This window comes from Arvicanthis niloticus, chromosome 19 (genome assembly GCF_011762505.2).
Source record: "Arvicanthis niloticus isolate mArvNil1 chromosome 19, mArvNil1.pat.X, whole genome shotgun sequence".
NCBI classification, from domain to species: Eukaryota; Metazoa; Chordata; class Mammalia; order Rodentia; family Muridae; genus Arvicanthis; species Arvicanthis niloticus.
The window spans coordinates 35338670-35359611 of NC_047676.1; the positions used below are offsets into that span (position 1 = coordinate 35338670).

Below are 20942 nucleotides of genomic sequence, written 5' to 3' on the forward strand. Positions count from 1 at the left end.
TATCTTAGTACAAGGAAACATCTGGTGTGAAACAGCCCAAAGATGTCCAAGAGGGACATTCTATACCCTTCTTATGTCCTCAAAACAAGTATCATGGAAAACAAAGCCAGCAGGATTCATAATTGGAATCTTCAGTTTCAAGCAAATTCCTGGGTCACCTACCTTTTTGTTGGCCATTTCCCCACTCTGCAAACTCGCTTCTGCTCTACCTCAGCAGGCTCGCCCTCAGCCCTCATCTGCTCTTCATGGCTGCCTGTGGCTGCTGAGAGCTTTCACTATTAAATCTGAACTGTTACTCTTTGTAGAGGAATGGGAAGGGCTCACATCCAAAGACTACATCCCAGGTCTGTGTGATCCAGCTGAAATACAGACACACCTTTAGTCCCAGGAGACCGAGGCAAACATTTCAAGGCCAGGCTGGAATAGAGCAAGTTTCAGGTAAAGGAAAGCTTAGGTCCTGGCACAGTGGCACATACCTTTAATCCCAGTATTCAGGAGAGAGAGGTGTGCAGATCTCTGCGTTCCAGTCTGTCAGTTGGATTGAGTCAGTGAGTTGCTGAGAGGTAGTGAGTGCAGTGGAGTTCCGTTTTCGTAGACTTCAGAGGCAGTCTTTACTAGGACAGGTTGCAGAGAGAACAAGCTAGACACAGGTGAAGACAGAATGAGCTAGAGAATGAGGAGCCAGAAGATTAGAACAGATTAGTTTGAGGCCAAGCAGAGCAATTCAGTAAGAGGCTGAGAGAAAAGCCAGATTGAGTCAGTCAGCTTAGAGAGGAGTTTGAGCCAGAACGCTGAGTTGAACCAGCCAGCCAGAGTTCAGAAAGAACTAGAAAGGGTGAGCATACTCAGCACTGAGCCTTCCAAGTGAATAAAAGTTACTTTTATAACTCTCCCTGGAATTGACTCTTTGTTTGAATCACCATCCCCATTGTCTATGCACTCCGTTCTTGACAGTGGTGAGACCAGAGCTGGGAAGAGAAGGAAGAAAGTCTGCTATGCTAGCTCTACTGGAGAGATTAAATAGTAAATGGCCCAAGGGACAATTCTGCACATTAATAGAGAAAACTGGAAATTAACTTCACAAGATAAAAAAACATATAACTTTCTTCTTATACATTTGATGTAAGAAATGGACTAGTCAAAATTTCAAAACTGTTCTTTATTTTAAAAATATATAGACACAGAAACACTAAAATTTACAATCTGAGCAAGATATAATCAAAGTGAAATCAGTTCTGTACAAGTAACATTTGCAATTTCTTCGGTTTGTAGCAATTCCATATTAGTAATTTGAAACATCCTTAAGACTTTGTAATACTTCCATTTTTCACTTTCTAGAGAGTGACAGAAGATAGTCAATATCTTGAAGGATTTCAGAAGTTCTTTTCAATGCTACTGATACACTCTCTTCATTAGTTGCTTCTAGCAAGGTTTCTGAAGATCCTGATTTATAGTGATCAGAAGAACACTGTTCACTCTTCTTGCTAGACGTCGGGTCAAGGACACCACTGTTTTCCAGCAGCCCTGAATGACTTAGTTAAGGTGCTTTCCCCCACATTTTTCATTACATGATTTGAGTTTTAGAAAGCTTGGCTTTGGTATGAAAATAATATTTCTCAGTTGCAAAAGATATCTATTGAATTCATGATAGCATTGGGATTTCAGAGTTTATGGAGTCTAACCCTTACAGATGAGGAAACCAGTCATAGTGCAGGCAAAGTGGGAAACTATGTGTGTCTGGATGGCAGTTTAGTAGGAAAGGAAAGAAAACCTCGGTAATATTTCTTAACCTACGTTTGTTAAGAAAATAAAAAGGGAAAGGGGATGATAGAGTTATAAACAATGAATGTAATGCATTTTTAAATTAAAGATCTAGAATAAAAGAAAATTTGACTTTTCTTACAGAGCTAATTTATTATTTGGGTAAGGTTATATAACTATTTTTCCCCAATTGAAACAGTCCTTCCTAGAGGGGAAGAGGGTACTTACAAGACTCAGAAGTAGGTAAAACACACACTGCCCAGGAAGTATATGAATCTTACAAGGCTCAGTAAGCTCCTAAAAGTTACAAAATTTATAAGGTCCCTTGCCAAGGCCATATAAACACTAACAGTTGGTGGCGAGAGATGACTTTGAGTAGGTGAACTACTTGTAGGTTGTTCAGAGAACTCCTGAGATGTAGTTTTATGAGGTGTCAGATATCCTCAGCTTTTAGGGGATAGCTGCCATTGAGTCATCATGCTTCTGTAAAGATCCCCTCAACCATACTCCTTTAAGTAATCCTAGGAAATTCATTAGTTCACTATGCTCGACTTGGGCAGAATTGTCTCTTTGGTCTATTGTTGGTCCTCTATATGGGGTGAATAAATGTAGGATAATATCTCCCCAGGAAAAGTCACACAACAGTGAAATTACAGAAAATAAAATGACAAAATAAATTCAGATGAAAGGGTTCATAATAAAGTTACAGATATATTTCCAACAGCTATAATTTAAATTATAATTACATAGAAGAGAAAATGTCTCCAAAAGAGACTTTAACCCTAGCTCACCAATCCTTACCCAATTCAAACATAAAAGTATAAATGTTAACCTGACAAGAACATATCTTAGATATCATCTGACAATGAACTCAGCAACACATACGTATGGACCACAGTCACAGAGCTCAGTCCTTACTCAGCCCTGACCGGATCGGGATATTTCTGAAGGATAATACACTGTTGTAAAAGGATACAGTTAAATTTCTGTATTTTCTCAAGCTCAGAAGCAACAGACCTATGGAACGTAAAGGACGACAAGGGAATATAAGCTCTTACCACAGATGCAGAAAGAGGCAGCAGATCAACAGGCAAGAGGACTGAAGAGAAACCTGCAGCAGAGCCCCTAATGTGAATGTCATACCTTGTCTTCCCCAAGTCAGAACACTATACAAATACCACAACTTGGCTACCTCTGAAAAATTAGTAAGGGCATTGTCTAAAAACAATTCATTATTTAAGTTACTAAGACGTTGTATCAATGGGCTAATGATGGTAAGGTAGAAAAAATACTGAAATACAATTTAGAGAGCTACTTTCTGTGTGATCTCACTTTTCCCTTCAAAGCACACTCAATGGGAGCTCTTGGATGAGACAGAGGATGGGGGAGAAGCCTGGGGGTGAAGCTGTCCCTCACAACCTTCACCTGGTTGCTGTCATCAGCTGCACTGCCACTTTTGTTTGAGACAGGTCTTACTGAGGCTGACCTGGAACCCTTTATATAGACCAGGCTAGCCTCAAACTCATAGAGACTTGTCTGCCTCTGCCTTCCAAGTGCTGGGACTAAAGGTGTGTACATCAGATAAAAAACCATTTTTTAGAAGCAAGTTATTGTCAAGCTTCTATTACTACAAACATTTTACGAGTTGAATATGTTTAAAGCCACAAGGCTTTTTGGGTTAAAAAAAAGCTCCAGGTTTTCCCATTTGCTACTTTAAAAATACTGTTTTTACATTTACTCACTGTGTATGCGCCCGTGCATGCCAGCGTGCATGTGTAGTCAGAGGATAACTCTGGCTTTACACGGGGTTCTAAGGACTGAACTTGGGCCCTGAGCCTAAGCAGCAAACCTTTACCTACTGAACCATCTTTGCAGCCCTTGTGTCTTGGTCACTGTTCTGTTGCTGTGAAGAGACACCATGGCCAAGGGAAGTCTCAAGAAACAAAGCATTTAACTGGGGGCTTCCTTATAGTTTCAGAGGCTCAATCCATTGTCATCATGGCAGGGAACATGACACTGATCCATAGACAGATTGAAACCTCAACATCTATGCCCTAGTGACACACTTCCTCCAACAAGGCCACACGTCAATCCTTCTGATCCTTTCAAACAGTGCTACTCCCTGGTAACTGAGCAGTCAATATATGAACCTATGTGGGCATTTCTTATTCAAACGACCATGCTAATTTTTAAGTATTGGCTCGAATTCACAGGTGAAGTTCACAGGAAATATAAATACCAGTTTTCTTTGAGAGCAGGTGAGACATGTGTGGACCCCTGTCTTGGACGAGTTTGCGTTAGTCTTCTGCACCACGATATTACTGATGCCACATATCTGGAAAGAACATATTACAAACATTTGATAGGAAAGCCTGTTAATTTATATAATTAATATGTATGGTAATAAAAATGAATTATCATAAAACAATACTTGGGTTCTAACTTACTACGTAGTCAAAAATGACCTTAAACTTCTGTGTTGAATGACATGTGTTGGAATTACAGGGTGTGTCACCACACCTGGTTTTAATTGTTTTTATTATTAATTTTTCTCCAACCGTGTATGCTGGGGATGGAACCAGATCTGGTCTATGCTGAGGAAATGCTCTATCTAAACTCCTAACTATCCAGCTAAACTCCTAGCCTAAAGTTGTATATTCTCTACGAGTACATAAGGAATGAAGAAATCAATACGACAGTTTAGGAAAAAAAAGATAAAAGTTTTAAATGAGGCAGTAAAATTTCTTTAATTGTATTCACTAGACTCAGATGAGGCAATCTTTTTTACATTATTCATAAAGAGCAAAATAATTTTACTTATTATTTATATTATAAAGAAAACCTCTAAATTAAAACACAAAAGGAATAATTGCACTTCATTTAAAACTCAAATGTAAGCAAACGTCTTAACTTTTTCCTTTTAGTTTTTCAAAGTAAAGTGAAATTCCTTAAGCTTATTATGAAAATATATTTACATAGTCTATAGAAGGATTTGCTTACTAAATTTAAACTTGGAAATGCCCATTAGAGCATATAGACGTATATACAAGTACACACATATCTACACACACACACACACACACACACACACACACACACACACACGCATATGATGAAATGTAACTTAATGAAACAAGTTTAAAAATGGAATGATCTCAAGTGACAGAACAGAACAATCATTAAAACATTTGCTAGACATGCTATCTTCTTGAGAGAAATTGTTTAAAACAGCAACTAAATGCTGGAAGATTTGGACCAAATAAGGCCATCCAACAGAAAAACAAATTCAAGATGTTAAACAAGCAGTGTGTGGGCACTGACAGGTCAGGCTGCTGTCATGTCAGGACTCCTACAGATACAGGCCCTGCGACTAACCGTGAGCTACGTTAACTGAAGGGTTATATTCCTAAAAACTCAGTTTAAGCTTCATCTCATTCAAGAATAACCATCAGCTAGTTTTTAACCATCACAGAAAAGATGCAACTTCACTTGTGGTCATTTGTAAACTACCTTTCTTTCAGTTTCGTTAAGGACTTAGAATAACTGGCCAACACAACTGATCACATTCTACTCTCCATGGCAAGTCATGTTAGACACATACTATTTTGAAAAAATCACTTGCGTGCAAACAAATGTTTAAAGCTGATTTGATTTACTTCATTATGTTAAATTTCAGTATACCTGAACACTATGAAATCTAGAAAAACTAAAACTGCATATAAGATTTAAATTTTATTTACACTCCAATAGTTAAAACATGAAGATAAAACTGCTCTTCCATACCTCTCATACACTCCAGGATGCTCAGTTTGAAGTAATTGATCCTCTCCGTCTGGAAAAGTTAATCTGCACCAACCTAAGCTGAGACCTTGATCCCCCTTAAGAAGCAAAAAGAAGAGGCAAGTTTTATCATTCTAAAAGTAAAAACTAAAGCATTAGTAACCTATTAAAAAATAAAGGAGTAGATGAATCATTCAAATTTTATTTTGAGAATTTAAAGACTGTACTTTAAATGGCTTGTGGTATGTTTAAGTCATCACCCACGCAGATAGTTATCAGAAAATAAGAATGCCGATCTTTCTTGTTACAATGTGTATACACAGACACAGACACAAAATTTGTCATATTTTTTATTTGTTATACTTGTCTAGTTTTTGCTAGGGAATTCACTGAGCTTCCTAAAACATTTTGGCAAGATTTTAAATTTAAAAAGTTTGACCCCCTAGCACTCAAACAGTGGCTCACGCTTGCCTGTGCCCCAGTTCTAGTGATTCCATCCCCTCTTTTGAGCCCAAGCGCTCACCCATGCACACTGCACATAAACTCACACAGGTACACATAAATACACAGAAAAGAACTAAAGATATGATAATTTGAGACAATGTAGTACTGTTTGTGTTCTGTTGACTGTAGATAAGTCACCAATCACGATATACTTAGGCTGTAAATGATACACCATAGCTAAGAATAATGCATTATGCTCGAAAAAAATCTAGACTATAGGCTCTTGTGTGTTTTTGTAACAAAGAAATAATATGAGGAGATGCTTATCTTGATATTAATGATATATAATGCATGCAATTATTTAATACCAACATGGTGTCTTATAGGTGACAATTGCAAATGCTGTATAACAAATTTTGCTGAGTGAAACAACTGGATTTCAGTCTTAGGCGACAGTTCTCCACCTGTGCGTTGTGACAGGGGTCGCCTATCAGACATCCTGCATATCAGGTATCTACATTATGATTCGAGTCAGAGCTTATATGAATAATTCATAATTATAGTTATGAAGCAGCAACAAAAGTAATGTTATGGTTAGGGGTCCGCACACCGTGAGGAACTGCACTAAAGGACCGCAGTGTTAGGAAGGCTGGGGATCCAGGCAGACTCACTTGTTGTCTCTTTCCAGCAAGGGAGCTGAGATCCCAATTCAGTGTTAGTGTGACACCATCCAAAAAGACAGCATGAACTTTGTCATCAGAGTAGGCAAGGAATCTCCCCACGCTTGGGATGAGCGATTCCTTCAGAAGCACAGGCAGGATATTGCTAACGTTTACTCCAGGTGCCTAAAACCAAGTCAACAAAGGTAGCATAAGACAGAGTTTTCCATGAAAAGGTTTTCGGCAATTATTAATGAACTCTGAAGCAACTCAAGAGTCTTATTCAGAAGTTGAGTACTACAAAACTCTTACCCATATTTTATTTTTTCAACAATTGCACATCCAAACTGTCTACCTAATAAGATTAAGTTCTTATATCTCTGTAAGCTACCATTCTGCTATGAACTTTACACAGGCAAAAATTATGAACTATAATAGCATAAAGGTGTATAATCAAATTAGTATGGATTTAGAAATCAATGTCTGAGAATCATTTCCTCTAAGGCAGGATTAATGAATTTACTTCTACATTTATAAAAACGTAAAATATACTATTATGGTTTGAACTGACAATGCTTTTACACAAACTCAAATTCAATCAATTCCCATCTCTCCCTCCTCATGAAAACAAAGAAGCAATCAGATGAGCACGGTGGCGTACAACTGTAATCCCAGCACTTGGCAGGCTAAGGCAGGAGGATCTTAAAGTTTGAAGCCAGCCTGGGCTATGTAGTGAGCTCAAGGCCAGCCAGGGCTACATATCAATATTCTGTATCAAAAAAGCCAAAGAGGGAGGAGTGGGAGGAGCTCGTACAGCTCTGTGATAAGAGTGTATGACTGTCGTGTTCTAAGCCAGGTTCAAATCCCTACATGGTGGGGGTGAGAGCTTATGTAGATAAAGTATCTATGACACTGAAAGGACAGCACAGGGGCAAAGGGTGTGCCTGAGTGAGAGTATTGGCCTACATCTGCCATGCCTGGGACTTGAAAAATGCACACAGTAGAAGCCGGATTTCTCAATCTGTCTACGAGGTAGGTATTCTTCCTTCCCTCCCTCTCTACCCCCTTCCCTTTCTTCTTTCTTTGTTTCTAAGTTTTCTGAGAGGGTTTATGCTAGCTGGTTTTATGTTAACTTGACACAAGCTAGACTGATCGGAGAGAAGGGAACCTCAATGGAGAAAATGTACTTTTTCTTAATTAGTGAAAGATGTGGGAGGGCCCAGCCCACTGTGGGTGAGGCCATCCCTGGGCAGGCAGCCCTGGGTTCTATAAGAAAGCAGGCTGGGCAAACCATGATGAGCAATCCAGTAAGCAGGGCTTTTCCATGGCCTTCTGCTCCCTGCCCTGCTTGAGTTCCTGTCCTCACTGCCTTTGATGATGAATGTTATATGGAACTGTGAATGGAATAAACCCTGTCCTTCCCAGGTTGTGTTTGGTCATTGTGTTTCATCGAAGCAATAGAAACCCCAACTAAGCCAGGGTTCCTCTGTGTAGCCCAGGCTATCCTGGAACTCATTTGTAGACCAGGCTGGCCTTGAACTCAAGAGATCTGTCTTCCTCTGTTTTCCAAGTATAGGAACAAAAGGTGTGCACCACTCTACCTGGCTCAAGGTAGGTATTTTCTTGAAAAAACAAATTTACAAAGAATTTCTCACATGACTTACATGAAAGCAGTTTGAATGTGCGAGTATTAATCTAAACAAGAAAACAACTAACAGTCTTGCTTTTAACATACCGTTTCCCAGCAGCATACACGGTAGTTGTGGCTTAGTGAAAGTCTTATCTTGGCACAATGTTGAAGAATTCTGTGAACATGAAAAAATATTCCCTAAATGTTTGTATTGACATTTTCCAGTATTTCCAAACACCCGGTTCTGTGGTACAATGTTTTAGCAACATCCTGAATGCCTTGTTACAGTTTAGATGACTACGGTATCTCACTTTCCCAGAAAGTATTAAGTTCCTGAATAGGAACTCACCATCACTGCCTTCTGCCCTAAACATAGCCAGCTAAGGCTACTCCTTAGCCTTTTAGCAACAAAGAAACTCTATAGGAAAATTGTTTACATTAGTTAGTTAGTTGTGTGTGTGTGCACTGCCGTGTGTGAGTGCGCAGGCACGTGTATCATGGCGTGTGTGTAAAGGTCCGAGGAAACTGTGGATTTCATTCTCTTTCCACCTTCATGTGGCTTTAACAGGTCAAACTCAGACTACTCGGCTTACACAACAAGTGCCTTCCACAGCCGAGCCTTCTTGCTTCTCAGATGTTCTAATGAGGTGACAGTCACATGCCTGAAGACTTAGTGTAGTCTAAAGATGGCAAATGAAGTGGTCAACCATATGTAGGAAATGAAACAGTCATTTCTGAGCCTGCTAATCGATTTGGAAATTGTTTACAGATAACTTCATAAAAACAAATTATTGAATTCATTATTGTGCTTTCTTAATCAAAAGGATTTAAAAAGAGGTGAGATAAAGAACCAACCCACTCTTTATCTGTAGCACACTCTCATAAAGCTTCATTACTCTGAAATAAGAAAGCAGCAAAATTTCAAATGTATCTTCAAATCTTCACCTTGATTGTAGCGACCATAAGGGACACTCTACTGACCCAGAGAACACATTCCAGTCCTTCTCAGGACCTGCTTACTTCCTATATGGAAGTTTCTCCATACTTAAATTTCAAAGCCAGAAATGCATAGATCATTGTTTTTAAATGATGAGACCAGAAAACTTGTCAGATTTGTAGCGACGACACATATTTCCATTGTACCACAGAGTCTGAATCTTACCCTTAACCAGAGGAAACACATCGAGGTATCCAGATGTATGATTTTTTTGGTCAGATGAATGTCATAACTCACCTGGTAGCCTGTTTAATCAGAGACCGTACAGAGAAGAGATTTCCTGGTCTGTCTGGAGGAAGGTTATTTACGGAATAAGTTTTCTCTTCTCTCTGAAAGTTTAAAACAAGCAAACAAACAAACAGAAAAGCTCAATAAATCTGACCCTTATTACTTAACTATGTTTTCCTTGAGGTATGCATATATATACCATGGCTGTTTGTATTATGTCAATTTGGGTCCCCAAAATTGTTTACATAAGATTCTGACACTGAGGGACCCTGCCCCCAGTTGCTTCTGATTGGACAATAAAGTTGCCGGCAGCCAATGGCTGAGCAGGGCAGACAGAGATGTGACTTTAAGGATGCCAGGTGAGGGACCGACTCTCCTGTCCTGCTCCTATCTCCCAGTAAGGACTGTAGTCCCTAAGTGGCTGCAGAAGCTGAGGCTGGCCCCTTCTTCCTGCCCTAGCCCACAGCTGTCATAGGATGTGGTAAATACAGCACAACATCTCCTCAGCCTTCGGCCTTCACTGCAGGTGCTGTCTATTGTGGTCCATCTCATTTCCTGCCTCAGTAGGAGCTGCCCTTACAAGCTGTCCAAGGTGGTGACACCTTTTCTGCCTCAGCCCACTGCCATCATGAAACACCACTGCAGGGGCTGTCCCAAAGTGGCAGCACCTCCAGCCCCATCCCCTCAGCTCCCAGCAGCCCCACAGAGATAGTGCCTCAGCAAAACCAGGCTGTAGTCAGGAAGGACTTCCTACCATAATCCATGGGCCAGATGCAGGGAAAAAGGGTTGGAAAAAAAAAAAAAAAAAAAAAAAAAAAAAAAAAAAAAAAAAAAAACCAACAATCTCTGAGCAGAAAGCTCCACCAATCCCTGAGTTCCACATGCTCAGGACTTAAAATCCTACCAATCCTCAAATTGCAAATGTCTGCCCTCAAAAGCTCCACCCCTCAAGAAGTCCTATGTAAGCACTGCCTTTTGTCCAGTTCCCTGCCGCCTACTCCCTGGAGCAGGGGGGAGTAAGTTATATAGACAGCAAATTTCCCAGACTATAAGAAGAGCTTTGTATCAAAAACCTTGAATTTCCATAGTTAGCTTACCTTTTCTGAGTCTTCTTGACTTGGATAATAAGTAAAATAGTTACCAAAATGAGCCCCTTCTGACTTTAAAACTGATCCATCTCCAGGAAAAATCTCTATTGAGTTTACATTTTTATGGGTAAGCCTAAGGTAGAGAAATAATTGTTTTGTTGTTCTAATTAAGACTAATGCATACAAGAAAGCAACCATTAAGACAATAAAACCCCAAACAAATCAAACAAAACCAGAGATATGGGTAACTCTGAACCAAAGAGAAACAGAACAAACGAAGTGCCTTACGTGTTTATATCAACAACTAAGCTCAGAGCTTCTAGAATTCAAAATCTTGTCTTTATATCCCAGTGCCAACCAGAGCGACTAGTACATAAAGAGTCACCAAAGCAATGTTGATACATAGAAGTTAAATACCACACTTCTAAGTTCTGAAAATAAGATTATTCTTCAATAAATATAACTGGTGTAATTAGTACCTGATGGATGAGATTAACTCTCCACGTAAGACGTGACACATGTGGCAGCCAGGTATAAACAAAGCATTCCTTATATAATTACTGAGAATTATTTTTTATTGGAAATTACTTTTATTGGAACAGATATACAAGATATGTCTTTCATATCCTGTCGGGGCTGTTGAGATGGCTCAGCAGTTAAAAGCACTTGCTGGCAAGCCTGAGGACCTGGTTCAATCCCTGGGACCCACAGAGTGGAAGGAGAGGTTGTCCTCTGACCTCCACATGCATGCTATAGCACCATGTGTTGCCACCCCCAATAAAAAATAAATGCAGCTTAGGAAAACATGCTGTCAGAGCGTGTGGGCCTTCATACAAGACAGGAGAAAGCCTCTGGCAACCAAAACCCATCAGGTATGCTTTTCAGCATTAGTCATGGGAAGAAGACTATATCTGGCCAACACTATCCTGACACTGGACAGTAACTCTGCTGTGGGGAAGGGAGAATGCAGTGGAGTAGAGCAGGCCCCTGAACAGCCAGGAAAGGAATGACTTTCTTTGAACGAATCACCCTTAGGCTGATAAGATGCTCACTAGGTAACACAACTAGACCTTCTCAGGTCCAGAGGATACCCTAAGCCTCTGGTACATTCCATTCATAGCGAGACTGAATCTCAGTGGCTTTGTAGCTGCCATGTAGTCTTGTAAAGTTGGCTAACACTAGCCCATAAGACCTCTGTGCATACTAATAAAATTAGTTTTGTGACCTATAAAAGTAAAGACAAACACAGCGGTCCAGTTGACCCAGCAAAATTATCTGTTTATAAGAGTCGGTTTGCAAGGATAGTCCCATTCCCACTGTGAGTTAAGAAACAAATGGGCTGGAGAGATGGCTCAGCGGTTAAGAGCTCTGACTGCTCTTCCAGAGGTCCTGAGTTCAATTCCCAACAACCACATGGCTCACAATCATCTGTAATGCTGTAATGGGATCTGATGCCCTCTTCTGGTGTTTCTGAAGACAGCTACTGTGTACTCATATACATAAATTAATCGTAAAACTAAAAAAAAAAAAAAAAGAAACAAACAAACCTCCTGGTGTAACATGGGGAGGAGCTTTACCTGTATGTAACACCCCTGTGCCACACCACCTTCACAAGCTCAGGATAGGAATACTCTTCTGCATCAGACTGTCTCTGTAAAAGTGAGTCACAGAAGTTCCACCTGTGAAAAGTAAACTATGAGAACTAACTCTGCTTGTTCAAAATAACTGCCGCTAAAAGTCAACAAAACAGTGCCGTCATGGTGCCGCTCCCTGCCTCACTCACCAGACCAAAGAACACACAATGCAATGAACGCTAGAGACACTTCAGAGCAAGTCCTGCTTCGCCACGTATCTTTACAGTAGTTCTCGGTAATCTAATTAATGGATCTCTGCACGCTATACAATTAAATTTTTCCTAATCTTTAAAACTGAACCCAAATTCAAACAACAAATCCCCACTGAGATATCTACAGTACACCAGCATTATGCTCTATACACTGAGAAGTTAATTTCCCCCAAAGCAGGTATGTTTTCTGTCCCCACTGGAGACTTCCATGTGACAGTGTAGTAAAACAGTAATCACCAAGTCTAAAGAGAGGGAGCCAGTGAGTGCCAGGGACATGAATGAGACCTAACTTATCAACAGTCAGTGAGCCGAGCACCCCATAGAGGAAGGCTTAAACTGAGACAAGGGAAGGAGAGTGTGTGTGTAGGAGGAGCTAAGGTGGGAGGAGCTAAGGTGGGAGGAGCTAAGGTGGGAGGAGTAAAGGAGGAGAAGAAGCGGAGCTGGGAGGAGAGGAGAACGAGAGAGGGTGACATGGAGGCTGATGTTCCCTTGTCTGTAGCAGTCAAAGGTAGTTGGTATATCTAGGTTGGGTATTGGGTTACACCTCTGATTGTATGGGCATCTTGTTATTGATCATTAACAAATATATAAAGCCTTTGGATAATTTAAGCATTAGAGTCTCATCTTCCTACTGGGCCAGCATGGATGTGGCAGGATGGTCTGGGCAATGCCCAACCCAGCCTTGTAGAGACAGCGTGGGGGATGGCTCTGCCAATCTCCCATGCTGGCATCTCGTGGGTGGCAGGGCTGGTGTTTGTGGCTGGCCATTTCTAGCTGCAGCGTGCACGTGGCCTCATGGCCTCGGAACATGGCTTCTGATCTAGGCAGAGACACTGCAGCCTAGACAGTCGGCTTGATCGGTGGCCATTTTTAAATAATAATTACAATGTGTGTGTGTGTGTGTGTGTGTGTGTGTGTGTGTGATGCTCCCAATGTAGCAAAGAACAAGGGCGAGCAGAAGGGAAGGAGAGCTCGAGAGAGCACAAGTCCAGTAAGCACAGGGGAAGTCGAAGACAGGAAAGATAGCAGGGATGAGAACTATTGAGAAGGAGGCAACCACATCATGGAAAACCTGATGAACCGTTAAGGAACATGGACTTCAACCTAAATCCAGTCAAAGAAACACATAATTTAGGAGCATAAAATCTCTTCTGTCACATATTTATAATCCTGGAATTTCCAGTTTTAACTACATATTTATGGCAAACTCAAAAACTAGTCCAATATTTTAAGTAAAACTGTGTACACAGAGACAACCTAGGATCAAATTTCAATTCTACAAGTGCTAGTGATGTGAGTTGCTTGAATTCTTTATCATTTCTGGATCTCAAGTTCCTCTACAAAAGATCACAGTAATTTTTTTAACAGGGTTCCTACACCCAATATATAAGCACACCAGTATCTCACAGTAAGCTACTTTACAAAAAAAGTTACTGAATTATTTATATGAAGTTCATGTTGCAAATTTTTAAGTATTAGATCATTCATCGTTGAATGAAAGTAAGTTCTTGACCTAGCCATGAAGAGGTCTCTATATACTGAACCCTTTTGAAAAAAGACAAACCTTTAGTCAGTTAACTAAAAAATGGATAGCCTTGGGGCGGATATCAAAGGAAGAAGCCATAATCAAACCTCTGTAGGTGCATGCTCTAGCCGGGGTCGTGGGCTCCAGTGACCAGACATAGACCCCCGTCTTGGCTTTCTCCCAGAGGGCTCTGAGCAGGCTCCTGCTCCTCCATACTTCAATGAGCCTTCTAGGGACAGTGACCTTCATGAGCTACTCCACACTAAGGAGCGATTCAGGTTTGGTTTGCCCTGTATCGCACTTGATGAAGTTAACCTTCCCCAAACACTTCTCCCACACAGAGAGTAGAAAATGTCAGCATCTTTGCTAGAGAAATGATTTAATATCCTTTACAATTAAAGATTTCAGTTAAGTAAACGAGCGTAAGAAGAGCAGCGGACGTGGCTGGGTGTGGTGGCGCACGCCTTTACCCCAGCACTTTCTGGGAGGCAGAGGCAGGAGGGTCTCTGAATTAGCGGTCAAGGTTACTTAGTGAGACCTTGTCTCAGAAAACCAAAATCAAAACCAAAGCCAAATGATGCTTAGGGTAAAGACAAGTTCTCCTAAGCCTCGCTCTCTGTAGCAAACCATTCTTGTTTTACCTGTGCGTGTGCGGGGCAGGGCAGCTGAGTGACAGGGCCCTGGGAAGGACAGAAACCTCTTGTCCTCTTTCTTCAGGATTGTCAGAAGTCACAGTGCTACTCACAGGAAAGTCTGCGTCAACTTTAGATGCAACAGGAACTTTGTTATAAAATCGAAGTGCTAAAGACAGAGGGTACCTCCACTGCTCTGGACAGGAGGCAACAGACCAAGCCTGCTTTACCCACGCGTGTACACATCGGTGCTTTGTGCCCGGGGAAGGCAGCTCCTCCCCCTCCTCAGTTTCATTCACAAGACCTATGTTTGTCGAAACATTTTTAGATTTCAAGATCTGGTAATGAGGTTCGTTTTCTTTATTCCTCAATCTTTGTCCTGATAAACTTCCACACCTGTAGACTCTGCTGGTCTTTCCAACTAGTTTATCTTTTGGGACGTGATTCTTTGTTTCGGGTAGTATTCCAGATAAATCTGGCCTCTGGCTCACTTTACACAAAAAATGGACTGTAAATTCATGCTGAGATCTGGGCAGGCAAAGGTATGCGCGTCCATCCACGGATGATATCTTTACTACGCCACTCTCTGAGGACGTGGTGCAGTCATCTCTGTCAAAGCTGGGCCATTCTACTTCCGAGAAATCAATGAAGATATGCTGAATTGAGAAGAAAAAAAAACTATAATATTTTCTGTCAATGTTCAAATTTTTCCATACTTTTGATATTAAAAGTATTATGTAAGAGAGTAAGGAAGAGTTTTCATACTTGTGTGTTTACTACCTAGAAAATGAGGACTGGAGTCAATGTATGGTTTCACAGACAATATTGGATGCTAACAGTATTTCTTTTAGAAACACACACACACTCACGAGCGCGTGCGGAAAGAAGATTAGTGCTAAACTTACTTTGATTTAAAATGTTCAATGAGTTAAGGAGAGATGGATTTGCAGACTACTCATCACAAAAACCTAATCTGGAAAAGAGCAGCCCTGAGGGGGTGAAGGAGAGCCTGGGCTGTTATATAAAAGCAGTTGGAACGTACACGCTATGAAACTATTGTCAAAGTCACGGAGACGACAACACAGAGAACACCAAAATAAATGCAGCATTTTTAAACTGTCATGAGAGATCAGAGAAAGGTGAGAATTATTGCTGAGAGTGGCTTTAGAATTACCAGATGAACTAAAAAGTCACATGAAGCACCTGCCCTAGAAGGCAGCCAGCATACCGTGACCTAAAATACATTCTAGGTGGCTTTAAAAGTCATTTCAAACAATTCAAATACTCAAAAGTAAGCTGACCTTACAGCACACTTAAAATAGTTAACTGTCTCTATATGCTTTTTCATACAAGAAATCAACCTTAGTGTACACCACAGTATTGTGATCAATTATTGTATATAGTTCAATACTACAACTCCTATTTTTATTAACTTTAACTTTACTAAAGCTGTTGTCAAGAGAGCCTCTTTACAGATCCATCCATGTCAGATTACTCATCTTAGGGGCAGTGACTAATGGTTAACCTGTGTAAGGAGAGTCAGGGAAACTCGAGTCACAGTCCCGTGGCCACACTACAGCATCAGTGGCAAATCACACCATTTCAATGAATGAAGTTCTTCAAGAGACACTGGGAAAAAGCCCTGTGGAGTACGTGATAGCTTCGAATATCTTATGGCTCCTCTGCCTGCTAAGGTGTGGATATGAGGGGTCCTCCACAAAGGTGTAGTGTTAAGGGTGTGGCCTTCAGCTGGTGGCGCTGCTGAGAGGAAATTGGATCACGAAGACACTAAGGTCCACAAAGGACTAATGCACTCACGAGTTCTCAGCACCAGCACCAGCACCAGCACACTAGGGTCATATCTTATTACACATAGCAAGCACACAGTTTACTAAAGTTTGTATGATGCTTGTATTGAGACATGAGGATAAAAAAAGTCACAAATCTGAAATGCTATAATCCTTGACTATAAATATCGAGGAGCTGAAACATGTAACGTCTACACTCCTTAGTCTGGTGAACACAGAGGCCTGTACACCCTATTGCATGTGCTTATTTCTAAGTGCTAAACCATCTGTTTAATTAACCTGTACTCAAACATTACTCATAAAAATGTGGTTTTAGACAAAAATCACCTTTTTCCTTTCAGAAGGTATGATGCTTTCAGATAAAAAAGGGCACGTAGCTGAAGAGTTTCGAAAATCGAGGGCTCGCTGTAGTTGCTCCTACAAAAAGAAATGTAGAATATTTGAAAATCAGTTCAGAATGACAAAAGTCCAGTGCCTTAGCTCCCTTCACATCCGAGCAGCTCCAGCCACTGCTCAGTATTAAAAAGAACACTTTTAGCCGGGTGGTGGGGGCGCACGCCTTTAGTTGAAGCACTTGGGAGGCAGAGGCAGGTGGATCTCTGTGAGTTCCAGGCCAGCCTGGTCTACAGAGTGAGTTCCAGAACAACCAGGGGTACACAGAAAAACTGTGTCTCGAAATAAATAGACAGATAGATAGATACAGACAAAAGTGTACTTTTGTGATATTACTTACTCGATAATTGCTAATAACAAAGTGTGTTCGTTGGCGAATTCTCTCCGGTTGTTCTAAAGGATGTGTTGAGGGAGGAGGTGCCTTTTCAAAGAGAAATTCAGAGCCACAAGGAGAGAGCTGCAGTGTGGAACCATCAGCGTAGTTCACTTGGACCGAATCATCCTCATAGAGTACCATTCGCACCTCAGCTGCCATTCCCACGCCTGGGTGTACCCCAAGTCACAGCACGGACTGCAGGAAATGGGGACATAGCAGCACAGGCAGCTTCCTTAAGGCCCAGGAGTTTCCGTCAAGCTAAACACATGTATTTTCTAAGAACACAGGGCAACACACACAGGCAACTGTGGATCCTCTTATCTCTGGAATCTAAAATAAACTTCCTTAACAAATTGCCTTGAGTAACTTCTAGGTCTTTACTCAAACACAGTCAAAACATAAGCTGGAAGGCGCAGGCAGTTCACAAAATCACAAACGTTTTGTGGTTTACTGTTCCTCAAGTTTAATTTTGTATCTGATATGCTCGGCATCTCATTGCAGATAAACCAATATTACTTGGTAAGAAAAACATAGCAATTTGGGCAGGCATGGTGGTTCAGCGCATGAAGATGCTTGCTATACAGGCCTGATGAACTGAATTGTATCCCTGGGATTCACTGTGGAAAAGAGAACAAAGTTGTAGAAAGCATGTGCATGCCTGCACTCAAACATTATACATACAGACATACAATAATAATAATAAATAAAAATAAAATAAATAAAAACATAGCAAATCAGTTTTAATACACACAAAACGTAGGTATGGGAAGCATAGTAAAAGCAGTTGTTTTGGGGGTAAGAAACTGAATTGAAGAAGTGAGAATAAATTGAAGAGACTGGATTAACTACTTCCTTAGTGCCAGACTGGGGAGTGATGTATTCTGGCATTTGTATTTTTTCATGGTCTTTTCCCTTAAGCGTAACAGTTTCAAATACTCCACTATTTGCTAGGCAGATGCCTAGGGATGTCTGTAAAATGAGCAAGTTACAGGACTGCCGTAGGTTTAAGTGAGAAGATACCCATGGCAGTGGCAGGCACTTTGAAAGCCACCTCGTAAGGTCCCAGTCAATCTTGTGAAATGTTAATACATTTTTCCTAACACAAACCCTATCTCCTTCTATATTATCCCCTCCTTCCAGTCAGTCTTATCTGTCCAAAGCAACAGCGAAACACTGTTCTCAACTTCATGTCAATTTCCTATCCATAAAGCACAGTAAACCCCTCCTTGCTAGCATCTCTTACTAATCTTCATCCTGCTACGACCTGGCTTTCTCCTCTGCCATTCACTGGCATCCATTCACAACGGACATCAATGTCGTTGTGCACTTAACGTCTTCAGATTCTCCAAGACCTTACCTTAATAAACATGGTTACCTTCATCCTCACCTTTTTTGGTTTTTAAATGCAAACTAAGGTACCCACAATTCAGGCTACTGATAACAGCATAGACTTCTACATCTTTGTTCCATAGAGAGATGTAATTTGATTAAACTACAACAAAAGCACTCCCAACAAAAGCAGACTTCTGCAGCATCCCCTAAATCCATTCTTTAGCTGGAAGCCATCAACCGTAGCCATTTGCACATAGAATGCTATCAATAATCCCACACTCACGCCTGCAGAGACCACACAGGCTAGCCTGCCACTCTCTCCAAATTCCTAATTCCCTTGTTCAGATCACTTTAATCACACTGGCTTTGTAAAAACTGTTCTTTTTTTTTTGGGGGGGGGGGGGTTGGTTTTTTGAGACAGAGTTTCTCTGTATAGCCTTGGCTGTCCTGGAAAAAAACTGTTCTTGAAAGAAGGTGTTTTCCATCTCAGAATCTTCGAACTGGTCCCTCTGTCTAGCTTATCATACCACAAACTCTGTCAGAACTCACGTCTCAACACAAAAACTGCTTTCACAAAGGCACAACTTTATCACCTACATTAAACTACTCCATAATTCTTTTTTTTTGTTTGTTTGTTTTGTCTTGTTTTGTTTTGTTTTTCGAGACAAGGGTTTCTCTGTACAGTCCTGGCTGTCCTGGCACTCACTCTGTAGACCAGGCTGTCCTCGAACTCAGAAATCTGCCTGCCTCTGCCTCCCAAGTGCTGGGATTAAAGGCGTGCACCACCACTGCCCGGCTACTCTATAATTCTTAGCCTAGCGTACCCTTTGTCCTCATAGACATTATCAATATCTATCAATAACTCCCACCAGGATAGAAACTCAGACAAAATGGACCTCTCCTGTCTTATTTACAAATGAATCACTGGAACCTAAAATAGAATTAGGCGAAGAAAGCTGTTAGGCAAATACACTTTCATCAAATATGTGAAGAATAAATGTTTAAATTCTTCCCCTTGGGTTTACAATATGTGTTAATGACACCTGTCATCATGACGCTCTCTTCCTGTAACTAGCTTTTTTTTTTTTTTTTTAAATCTCGCTTGAATTTGGCCCTTTGCCAGTCCTAAGCTAATCTTTCTCCCATCTCTTCTCTCTTCAGTGCATCTCTATACTGCTGTCACAGGTAACTTCCCACAAGTAAGACCACAGTAACTGCTTTGTTTACATCCTTGCAATGTCAATAAGCAAATACCACGTTAACAGAGGGAGAGATGTATGTGCACACACGCATAGCTCTACCTGGTATTTTAAGAGCAAACTGGTGCTTTGCATTGTTTCATGTTTACACTCTCACCATTCAATACATTAGGTCTGGGGGAGTAACGAAAAACCTCACCTGTTCTGCATGTTGAAGGCTCTGTTTTCAAAACAAACTGTATAAGACCACCGCCAAACTTCTGACACTCACCGGCTGGCCGTTGCGGGCTGCCAAGTTGTTTTCCACCTCGAAAGGAGGGTAACCACGGCCTCTGACCGATCTCTATTCTGCTCAAGTGGCAGGAACTGTGCTGGTGGCGACTGCTTCTCCACGGTTCCCTCAGTAATGTATTAACTACCGAGAGATATTTCTTGATGAAGAAAAAGAATCATATCTACGGAAAAACATGGACGCAAGAAGTGTTTCGATTGAAACACCAGTCCAATCCTCTGGGGGAGCATCGGCGACCGGAGAACCAAAACAAAACAAGCAAAACAACAAAGCCAGGCAACAGTTTGAACCTCCCGCACCAAGAGGAAGGGGCTGGCTCCGGAAAAGTGAAGCCGGAAGTCCCGCCTTTTACGAAGAGCAGTACCGGAAAAAGATGGGGTTTCCGGGCGATCTCCACCTATTGGGTGTTCAGTCTCCGTGCGGAAGCGCGGAGATTCGGTGGGAATTAGGATTGTAGGCCAGCCCTCTGCCCTACCAGGCAACACTAACACAAGGATAGGTGTTAGTTAAATTAGTTAGTTAAATTCTTTAAAAGTAATCGAAGACAGAAAACGTCTTCTAATTCTTAATTTATTGTCGTTAGACATGCTTACTACGTCAGCAATGTACTCTGCGGATTAGCCCGATTCATGGGGGGGCGGGGGGGTCAGGATGGAGATTGGAAAATGACTGGAAAGACAAAATAATCATTCGATTAGTTATGGGTGTTCCTAAGCTAAAATTACAGCGACCTATGAGAGAATATAGTCTGAGAAAATATTTCCACTAAAATCTGAAGATTTACAGTTTTGGGGTTTTTGTTTTGGAAACGGTCTGTGTAAACCTGGCTGTCCTGGAGCTCTGTAGACCAGGCTGGCCTCAAACTCAGAGATCTGCCTGCCTCTACTTCCCTAGTGCTGGGATTAAAGACATGTTCCACCACCTTCCTGGCTTTGCCCGGCTCAGAGCCCAA

The 20942-nt window shown here is 41.2% G+C and overlaps 1 protein-coding gene across 4 annotated transcripts; it reads right to left on the reverse strand.

Moving 5' to 3' along the window:
• Positions 1-1140: 1140 nt before the first annotated feature.
• Positions 1141-20570, reverse strand: C19H5orf34 (chromosome 19 C5orf34 homolog). 4 transcript variants are annotated; one of them, XM_034523529.2, is made up of 13 exons: positions 19970-20570; positions 17132-17784; positions 16726-16815; positions 14600-15246; positions 12165-12266; positions 10597-10720; positions 9509-9600; positions 8380-8449; positions 6657-6830; positions 5545-5639; positions 4001-4096; positions 2738-2778; positions 1141-1524 (listed from the first exon to the last, which is right to left on the reverse strand). In XM_034523529.2, exons 2-13 carry the CDS (start codon positions 17324-17326, stop codon positions 1328-1330), a joined length of 1923 nt encoding a protein of 640 aa, XP_034379420.1. In that variant the 5' UTR covers positions 17327-17784; positions 19970-20570; the 3' UTR covers positions 1141-1327. The 4 variants fall into 4 exon arrangements, with proteins under 4 accessions (XP_034379420.1, XP_076772303.1, XP_076772302.1 ...); XM_076916188.1 differs by having other exon boundaries at positions 17132-17362; positions 19970-20332; XM_076916187.1 differs by having other exon boundaries at positions 17132-17362; positions 19898-20332.
• Positions 20571-20942: the final 372 nt, after the last annotated feature.

Coding starts and splice junctions, on each gene's coding strand:
- C19H5orf34 (XM_034523529.2), bottom strand. CDS start 17,326: ATGGCAGCTGAGGTGCGAATGGTACTCTATGAGGATGATTCGGTCCAA. Junction 4,097..5,544: donor CATCCTGGAGTGTATGAGAG/GTATGGAAGAGC, acceptor TGTTCTTTCCAG/ATATGTGGCATCAGTAATAT. Junction 2,779..4,000: donor CCTGCTCTCAAAGAAAACTG/GTATTTATATTT, acceptor TACGTTCCATAG/GTCTGTTGCTTCTGAGCTTG.